The sequence below is a fragment of the Cuculus canorus genome, chromosome 2 (genome assembly GCF_017976375.1).
Source record: "Cuculus canorus isolate bCucCan1 chromosome 2, bCucCan1.pri, whole genome shotgun sequence".
NCBI lineage: Eukaryota > Metazoa > Chordata > Aves > Cuculiformes > Cuculidae > Cuculus > Cuculus canorus.
In genome coordinates, this window is record NC_071402.1 from 122,650,814 (window position 1) to 122,661,164 (window position 10,351).

A 10,351-nucleotide genomic window follows, 5' to 3' on the forward strand; every position below is an offset into this window, starting at 1 on the left:
TTTCAGAATTTTGGGGGGTTTGCCTTGCTGCATAGATGTATAAGCTTAATTATTTTAAGGCTGGGGGGGGAGGGGTGTAATGATGTAGTATCTATGCTAGATGAACGAATTGTGATCTAATCTGAGTTATAAATATTTCCTTATTATTTTGTTGTCCTTACCACTTCCTGTAAGGCTATAAAGACCAGAAAATCTGGTGATCCAAGCCCTTCTTCAGAATAAATTTTTTGAACAGGACAGAAATTGCTCTAGACTTAAATGTGTATAAGAAAAGACTCAGCCATCTTACATTCATTTGTAAATTCAAGTGCATTAGATAGCGCAGTTTATTGTCCTTCAGATCAGAATGAAATAAAACTTGAAAATTTTGCAGAACTTAAAATTCACCATTAAAACATCTGTATGATTACTTTTCCTAAAGCTTACAAAAGCATTTCGTACATTCTCTTTTAGCTGACTTTTATGAAAGAGCTTTATGTTGTATACAGAATTCTGAACCTGAAACTAAGCAAAATGCCTATAGCTTTGTTTGTTTTTCTGAACCAAAAGAAACCACATTGGTATAAAGTTTTAATCTCTTAACAAAGTAAACCCCTACGACTTCTGTTACTGCCCATTCACTATCTCTGCTGAGAGTATTTGTGAGATTAACTTTCATAAATATTTTCAGAAGTAAACAATGAAGACCAAAATTTTCTTTATATCCTTGTAATTTTAGAAGATTTCAGTTGGTTGTTCCCATGTCATCCATTGTAGGTTTCATCAGAGTATGTCTACTTTAAAAACACGACAAACCCAGTGGAAAAGAGGCATTTTGTTAGAATAGCAGTCTAGTCTGTATACTATGTCAGAAGCATCTGATTTCACTGTCTCAAAACCACTGCTTCCCTGGAACGCTAGCAGGACATGCTTCAGGTTGCAATTCATCAAATCATTTTTAGATAAGGAATAAGAAGTGCAGAAATGGGTAGAAAAATACTGGATATATAACGTAAGTCATCAGTAATTAATAGAAACAAGGTCTGATCTAGAAAATATAGAAACAGAAAAGACAGTATGGGGAGAAGGAATTTCTTAGTTAACTAACACTTGTTGAGAAATATGTTTGATCGGCATAAAATCTGTCAGCTCAAGCATTATTTTTACTACTGGACATTTGAAAATAATTCTACTGGCTTTTTTTCCAAAAAAAATCTGTCATTCACGTGATCACCTGACAAAATATATGCAGATTCTAGATGTGCGCTGCAATTTTTTTTTCCAGTCTGTCTGTATAGCTTAGAGAGACGTCATAGGAAGGAGCAGGTTGTCTTGTATGTTTTTTACTTTCACCAAACTGCTGTGATAGTCGGCTCTGTGTTCTATTTCACCACCATTAGAAAGAGGAACAACAGTTTCAATGTGAAGCAGTGCCAACTCTAGACAACTGAAGGACAATTTTTATGCTTCGGAGCAGGTTGTTTGTTTCGGTTTAGGGTTTTTTTTAATTAAAAATTTTGCTACTGCATTTCAATTAAAAGATCTAGATTTATTTCTCTTCATCATCTTCTCTCCATCATCCCAAACAAACTACCTACCTTCTGATTGCACCTTTTTTAACTCGCTGCAGAAAACCAATACTGCTGTCGAGCATAATCCAGCATAATTCCCCATGGAAGCAAGGTAGGCAGAGAACCACATAACATGTTGATTTTGTTAGAGTCAGGGAGAGTTCATACATTAACCTGCTAACATGTCCTACGGTGCCTTACAGTGGGGAGGAAGAATCCATAGGCCTTCCTGTGATTTTAAATGCATGCCATACTATTCCAGCTGGGACAGGCTGTACGTTATGTGCTCTATACGGAGGTGTTTGACCACGTTTCTCAGTCAGCTTGCTAAACCCTGGGGTAATACCAGGTTATGCCCTTAGTGCGTGCACTCCACCCCTCTGGGTGTAGACAGGAGGCTTCTGGTGCTGCGACTCTCCTCCCTCTCCCTTCCCTCCCTAGCACACCTAGTGAGCATCCAGAGGATTTTGGCCCCATTTAAATCTCTGATTTCTCAGTTCTGTTACCACTGTGTCTCTTAACATTTGTCATTTTGATTATTTCTGTTTCTTAGGGGCATTTTCTCCTGTGTCATTTGTTCAGTTTTCCACTTATATCCAAGAGAATATACTTCAGATTTTTATACATACCTCACCAAATATTTTCATATGCAGTATGAACACATTAAGATTATTTGTTTACTTTCACATCTTCCTATCATAGCAATATTTTTACACTGCATTTATTAACTGTAAGCTAAAGATATGAATGTCTTCAAGAAAATACATATCTATATTGTATCTATGCATCTATTGTATCTAGTAGTAAACTAGTCTGGATAAACCATTTTTCAGCTACCAGTACATATAAAAAGGATCTGAAAGCTTCTGTACATTTATATTATTTGTTGATTCAATAAAATGTCACATTATCTTTCCTACAGCATTAAGAAGTAAAATTGCATGGACCTAGTTTTGAAAACAGATCCTTGGATAAAAGAAAGAAAGCATGCATGTTTTATACATGTAATATTTTGTTTCTAAATTTTCATATACCAAAAAAATGCTGCTGATGCACACTATGCTAGCTAGAGCATTTGCATTCTTCTTTTAAAACTACCAGTGCACAATTAAGAAAAAAAAAAAGTCAATTAGATTTTAAGAAAAAGTAAGAAAACAATTGTTAAATTTTCAAGATGAAGTTTTATGTCTCATTTAAAGACAAATTAGCAACCACTGCAGTTCTCGCAGGGGATTTTGTAGCCGCCTTCATAGTATGTATCACAAAACCACATCTGAATTAGAAGAGGTAAACTCTTGGGCAACTTGCTGTCCTGTGATGTGGAAATGGTACAAAAGGTATGTGAGAAGCTTGAGCATATCTTGCCCCTGAGCCCCAAGTCCTAATAGTGTATATAAAACTAAGAAACTTTTTTTCTGAGTCTATGAGGAAAATCCTGAAACAAATAATCATCTGTCACTTGAAATTAGTTCACCTACAGAGGCACCTCTACTTGTAGCAGATAGGACGATGATATTACTTGACTGCTGCTAGTCAAAGGATTCCTGTCTTTAGAAAGGACATCAGGCAGCTTCATTAATGCTATGAATTACACTAGGCAGCCCTGTAGTCAAGGCACATATTTGAAGTACTTTATTGTTTTGAGTAGTTGCACCAGGATTTTAAAAATTGCTCAGCAGACAATCTATTGGCTACTGAAACACATTATCAGTGTTCTCAGATCGGTGTAGCCTTGCATAAAAGAAAATAGGCAGCAGAGAGAGTCAAGTACCATCAGGGCACTTTGTGAGGGATTCTGCCTTCATCAACCAGTTTGTTTCTAAGCAAGCAAGCAAACAAACACTGCTGTGGTGCAGAACCAAGGGGAAAGTGCTTTGCAAAATGCTGGTGATTGACAAAGGTTTGTGAAATAACACGGCAGCCGCTCGGTGTATTGATGTTTGCTTTGAGCCTAACCTGTACAGGGAAAGCCCTTTCATATCAAGGAGAGTGTGAGAATGGAGTGCAGCTAAAGTACACATTTCACCTTCGTTTTGCCCCTCGTGAAGTGAAGAAAAAAACTAATGTTTTGCTGGTGTTATCTTCAAGGGGTGGCTCTGTGAGCTGTTACGTTGGAAAGAAGATCCCTCACCAGAGAACAGGACCCTCTGGGAGAATCTCTCCATGATCCGAAGGTTCCTCAGTCTTCCTCAGCCTGAACGCGATGCCATTTATGAACAAGAAAGCAATGCAGTTCATCACCATGGTGACAGGCCTTCCCACATTATCCATGTGCCAGCAGAACAGATTCAGGTTAGTTTACCTTGGCCAATCCTGCAGAACACTAAGTAAATAAAGCTTTAAACAGAGCAAAGGAAGTTAGTGTTTCTTTCCTCCTGGCCAGGCTAAATACAGGTCTCCTGGTATGAGATAAGAGCATGCTGCCATCCACCACCAGAGTTCAAAGGAGAGCATGCGACCACCCATGGGTTTTGTTTCAATGTGGTGGTTTCCCGCAAATGTGTGAGGACACAGAGGCACAGAGTCAGCTGTGTACCAGGCAGGATGACCCTCCATGCTCCCTGTCTCTGTCTAGACAGGCATCAGGACTGAAAGGCAGAGGCATTTGCCACTGGGTGTCAGATGCCTTACCAGCAAAGCGGGAGGAACTTGTGCTGTTGTTGAAAAGCTAAGCTCGAACCCTCAGCAGTGGTGGCTCGCCTTGGGTAAGAGTGAAGGGAAGGGGATTCCTCATCCCACTTTAACCATAGTCGAGACCGGGGTGAGTCAATGTTTGTTTGTTTTTCCTTCAGAGCCCCTCTCCCACCACCCTTGGGAAAGGAGAGCATAGAGGCGCTTTCTTACCAGGCCTGCTGACCGCTGGACCTTGGCTGGGTGCTGCTCCGCAGGTGAGCTGGCACAAGGGCACCGTGTCAGGGAGAGAGAGGAGGGGATGCAGGACCCACACCATGGAGCTTGGAAACAGCTGCTCTCCTGTCTGGGGCAGCCCCAGCAGTGCCCCCTCTTCCTTCGGGGGCTGCACCCACCCTTTGCTCGCACAGGCGCTGTGAGCCCACCAGGAGCGTGGCTGGCTGTTTTGCTAAATATTGTAGCCCAGGTTGGCAGTATGGACTGCTGTGTCTCTGAGCTGTGGACTCTTTAATCTATTCTCACAAAAAAACTGAGGTCAGCCTTTCAACTGCTCCCTCTTAAAGGGCAGATATTACCTCGTGCTTTCCCAGCCTCAGCTGAGACCCACCGTATCATTTGTATTACCTATGCAGAAAAATATTTACAAAGCTGGGAAGGATAGAGTTATCTCACAGCCAGAAACAACACGAGTGTATATTAAAGATAAAGCAAACTGAATAAGACAATCCCTTAGGATATCAAGTACTAAAATAATTGTGAAAGCCTGGAAACTTGCTGTTTGATTTAGCGAAAAGAGAGAAAAAGATCTATATTAAGTAATAAAACAGCACTTGTTTGAAAATGTACATTGTTTTTAATAAAATCGCTTCTTAAGGGGATAAAAGGAGCAGCTTATGCACAGTATAAGCATTCAACCACTATGCTACTTACTTAGATTTTCTTGCCTTGTTGATAAAAGTTGTGTGTTTGATCTCGCAAATATTATTCACATAAGCAGTTGCATTGTAATCTCTTAATATGGCTTCTGAGAGTAAGGATAGGAGATTGGGCCTGAGTTTTGTCTCCGCTTTTCTATGTGGTAATTGTTGTAGATGCATAAATATGTAGCTAAGACACAAGTTTTCTAACTGTATATACAAAGCCTCCAGTCCTGTAAGAATTTAATGTGCTGGGAGTAGCCTTGAATCTCTTTGGGACTGAAGCCTTGAATGGGACTGCTCACAGACCATAAAACATGAAAGGAAGTGAATAGGGGTGAAGCAAGAGCCCTAATTCTACTAGCATTTGTGTCAGATGTTATAATAAGAAGATCACTTAAAGCAGTGGCTTCTAAACCGGGTATTAAGATCTATACAGTGTCCACGACCACAAGTGGCACTGTGAAGTGGACAGAATTATAATGCCTCCAATATTTATACTACTTGTACGGTATTTTGTGTTTCTTAGGGTCTGCAAGTGACCTGCAACTGACACTTGGAAACCACTCCTGACACAAAAAATTCCCCTCGCAAAGGGAAATGAAATGTAGTGATAGCAACTGCTTGTTTTGCTGCTGTTGTTTTTTAATAACTGGTGGTTTGTACCCTATGACAAGAAATTTGCTGATCCAAAATATCTCACTAACCAGTGCTTCCTGTGCTGTGAAGCAAAAGAATTGTCAACAAAAACAGTAGTGATAAATTTACTTTTGATTTTAAACATGATCTGATAGTGTACTGTACCCCGGTGGTAGATGAGAAAAACATTTCTGTCCCTGGAACTCGGTGCCTCACCTTTTAAGAATATGTCTGAATCCATGCTTGCAAAACTTCATTTTAAGCTCTTGTTAATTATTTACATCATGATTTGCTTTATCTTCTAAGTTGTGCATACTGGCTCATTTTTATTGCCTGAGTTTTTTGGAATGCAGCATGTTCCCTTCTAATAATAATAGAGCAACTTATTTAGAGCTTTGCATCTTAGTGCTTTATAAATATTAACTAAATAAGCCCCAGTACAAACACAGAAGCAGGTAAATATGTTTGTTTCCCATTATGTTGGGATACTTGAACACAGGCAAGACAGAACCTCTCCCAGACGACAGTCAAGAGAGGTCAGAGACAGAAGGGGAAATACAGATTTCCTACCTCTAAATTTCTTTGTCCTTGCCAAGGCTGGATTTGGTAGTGTGACATTAGACACTTCCAGCTAATGCATTCGGTTGTAATGTTTGCAAGTTTGACGAGACTTCAGTGCATGCTAAGGTCAGATCAGCAGTGGGATATTTCTGCACTTAGCTAAAATGCTCTCCTTCTCCCTGATCCCCCTAGTCCCTCAGTCTAGCTGTTGCTAGAGATTTGCAGCCCTTGTTTTTGGGCAGCAGCTGCTGCTGCTGGCAGAGCTCCTCTGCGTTTGCCCTCATCTGGCACTTTTCTCACTTTGCCCTTGCTACAGTTCTGGCTAAGCTGGTCAAGTTAATCCTATACTATGTTACCTACTTAGCATTTTGTCTTGTCTGCACTTGACTCGTGGAGCGTGTTCATTAAAATTTGTCAGCTAAACTGCACTGATGTCACATCATTGGTGCTTTCAGTCAGACAAAGCCAGTGTTCCTTCTACCTCTCTGTCTGTATCCCACTGTCCCTTTATCCTCCGTCTCTGCTTACACACATACAAACATATGTGAGGTATGCAGAGAGTTACTAACTCCTATTTTAATTCTGGTTCTGCAAAAAATGGGCTTTTTTTTTCTTTTCTTTCTTTTTCCCTTTTGTTCTTTAAACTTACTACACCTTTGTTTATAGCTTTGCAATTCCCCTCCTCCCCGCCAGTTTTCTTGGTCACACAAAATATAAGCAAGAATGCATTTACAGAAAAAAAATGCTGTGCTTTGTCTTGCAGCAGCAGCAGCAGCAGCAGCAACAGCAGCAGCAGCAACAGCAACAGCAACCAGGTCCCAGACTACCCCCAAGGCAACCGACAGTAGCATCACCAGCTGAATCTGAGGATGAAAATCGTCAGAAACCCCGACCGCGAACAAAGATTTCTGTTGAAGCCCTAGGGATCCTACAGAGTTTCATACAAGACGTAGGCCTATATCCAGATGAAGAAGCAATCCAGACTCTCTCCGCTCAGCTTGACCTGCCCAAGTACACCATTATCAAGTTCTTTCAGAACCAGCGGTATTATCTCAAGCACCATGGGAAGCTGAAGGACAATTCTGGTTTGGAGGTGGATGTTGCAGAGTACAAGGAAGAAGAGTTGCTCAAGGATTTAGAAGACAGCATCCAAGACAAAAATGCAAACACGCTTTTTTCAGTTAAACTAGAAGAAGAGTTATCGGTAGAAGGGAACACAGAGATTAATGCCGAATTGAAAGACTGATCTAAGAGTATTATTTTCTTTCAACAGTGCCACTGGTATTTACTAATGAAATGAAAATTCCATCTTGCGTTCTATCAAAAACCTTTATTATTCATTGTTTGGCCAATGAATCTTCCAAAACTTGCACAAAAGTTGAAAAAAGGATAATGCAGACTGCACTAGATGTTTTACTCTGTTTTATAAACTGCTTCGCAGCAACAGATGAAGCGTTGAGGATTGTTTGATATTAATTTGTGTTCACTGGATACACTGTGAGTGTACCCAATAAGCATGATACCAGTGATTTTGATTCTGGAGCCTTCAGACAAGCATTACAACTTTTGTGATTTACTGTTTTTTGTTTCTGTTTTGTTCTGTTTTGTTTTTTTTTTTTTTAATTATTACTGTAGCACTCCACACTTGATCTTTGGAAACTCACGTTTATTTAAAAAAAATAAAATAAAAAGAGTTTGTTACTCTTGTTCTATTGTATGTTACAAAAGAACTATAGACTGTGGAATGCAGTTTAAAGATAACATATGCCAACAAATGCCTTGTATTATATGGCACTGCCGTAATTCAGATTTGTTTTCTTTTGGAAATAAAGGTCACTGTATTTTTTTTTTCCATTCTCATTGTTACATGGTTTTAAAGAAAATGAAAAAGAAAATGTGAAACACAATTTAGTCCTCATTATTTATTTGTAGATCCTGCAGCATCATGTTGTAATTAATTTTTTTGGAAGTTTCCGTTAAATGTAATATTGCTTCTCTTGTTATCATACTGATTTTTTTTTCTATTTATAAATGTATTTTGATGGGCAGTAAAACAAAGTGTCTTAAAAGTTTTAAATAGAGAAAATGTGCTTTACACAGTTGCCTATAAAAAGTGCTCTATGTTATCCAAGCAATTCATACTATAAGCTTCACTCTTATTGTTGTATGCAATTTTTACTATCATGCAAATAAGCTTAGGTAAATAAAACTAATAGATCACCTTAGAAACTTATGCAATTAATGTGAAAATAATTGATGTTTGCAATGTGTCTTCCTTTGGTTTACAATCAATTTTAAAGCTACAGCTGTATAAATTTTCTGTATAAAGGTGTATTTCTTTTTTATGAGTTTATTGCTATGAAAACACCAGTTATTTTGTTACAGCTGGCTGTTTTTATAAGTGTATCACAATTTTCTTTATGCAGAAATGTTCTGACTAGGAGTGGTTATTGACTGTAACTACACAATTAAAATTGTTTGTATGGTATGATATGGCAGGGTTTGTCCGTGTATGTGTATATCTGGGGGGAATAACTTGTTCTTAGTACACATTGTACCTTCTTGCCACCACTTTGAAGATGACACTTCAATTGTTCTCCTTTAAAATCACAGGCAGATTTTTTTAATGACCTTCTTAATATTTGAATTTAGATAACACACTTCAAAAAGAAACACAGTTTGGTTATGAAAATCATAACCTGTCTTTTCTTGGTTTAAAAACTTGCCTGCCCAACAGAGATAGCAGGATATTATTGAGTCAAAGGGCTATCAGGCATAAACATATTTACAGTTCCTGGCAGTAATGCACGTATAATGGATACAGCTGGTTTTATTCTACAGTAGAATTATGCTAACACTATTCCTTGCACTAATGTATAAACATTGAAAAAAAACATTAACAGTCACAAAATAAATAAGAAGGATGAGCCTTGCACATAGCTGTCCCTTCCTAAACAAGATTATTTTTAATAATCACTAATAAGATTCTTGATAAAGCCAAAATAATTGGTGAGCTCTGAATTTATGCGAGATTCAAGTCTAGGCTTGAGAGAAATATGTAGCTGAAAGTTGTGAAGTACAACATTGTTCTCCTTTCCTAGGAGGGAAAGGACTCACACCGAGTGCGGTCGAGGGTTTGAATTCAGTTCAGCTCTTCTAAAATTACCAAAAGTTTGCAAAACTCAGGATGAGTTTTGAAGCTACAAATGGCTCGTGGGCTGCAGAAAGTTTCTCCTTTTAGCTCTGTTAAGTTCTTTAGGAAGACACATACTGGGCAACAAAGAAGGTTTTCATTCCATTCATTTAAAACTGCTGCAGGTTGCCTAGGTCCTCTGTCATAGCAGTCTTGGGGTTCCTTGAGCAGGATCACAACTGTAGCACCTCTTGGCTGCTCCGGGGATTGCGTTGGGTCTGCACTATGATTTGTGCTTAGGATCCAGTCCTTAGTACCACTTTGGGAGGGAAACAAGCCTTAGGACAGACACGTGCAATTCGGCATTTCAGTCCAAAGGAAAGACAGTCAAACTATGTCCTTGCTTAAAGGAATTTTAGGGACAATACCTCTAAAGATATTGATAGCCCAATGCTATATTGATTGCAAAAGGGCAAAAACTAAGCCTAGTCCAAGGAAGCCACTGTTGTCACTTGGTTTTCTTCACTTACTTCAAATGGGATTTTTGTTTTGTATAGCTGCATAGCCACCAAAGTGTTAGGACAGATCCCTGTTCACAGTGATGGGACAGGATGAAATGAACCAGGCAATGCAAGTTGATTTGATGTGCAAGACAATACTACTGACACCCTTGGCAGGCTGAAGTGCCACATGACTGTTACAATAGGGCAGCTTAATAAAAAAAAAAAAATGCTTTTAAACTAATATGTGTGCATATTCAGGGTAGAACAGAAAGTGAGGGAAAGACTTTCCTGGAATATACCTCTTTTCACACTGAAAGCTGATATAAAGTCTCCTAATGCCAGAAACAGGGCAACAAGTCCAACACACTATAAAAGCATAAGAAGAAACATTTATAAAATTGTCTTTGGTCTTTTGAA

At 38.8% G+C, this 10,351-nt stretch overlaps 1 protein-coding gene across 8 annotated transcripts in view; it reads left to right on the top strand.

Annotated features, from left to right (window-relative positions):
- The window catches only part of SATB1 (SATB homeobox 1), a 92,040-nt gene extending 83,246 nt beyond the window's left edge, over positions 1 to 8,794 (top strand). For 5 of the 8 annotated variants that reach the window (XM_054057512.1, XM_054057514.1, XM_054057513.1 and 2 more), the window contains 3 exons: positions 3,639 to 3,842; positions 4,343 to 4,438; positions 7,062 to 8,794. In XM_054057512.1, the coding sequence (XP_053913487.1) occupies positions 3,639 to 3,842; positions 4,343 to 4,438; positions 7,062 to 7,544 (783 nt within the window). In that variant the 3' untranslated portion in view covers positions 7,545 to 8,794. The remainder of the gene's footprint in view (positions 1 to 3,638; positions 3,843 to 4,342; positions 4,439 to 7,061) is intronic. The other 3 variants (XM_054057517.1, XM_054057519.1, XM_054057518.1) reach the window with 3 other exon arrangements.
- The last annotated feature ends 1,557 nt before the right edge of the window (positions 8,795 to 10,351 follow it).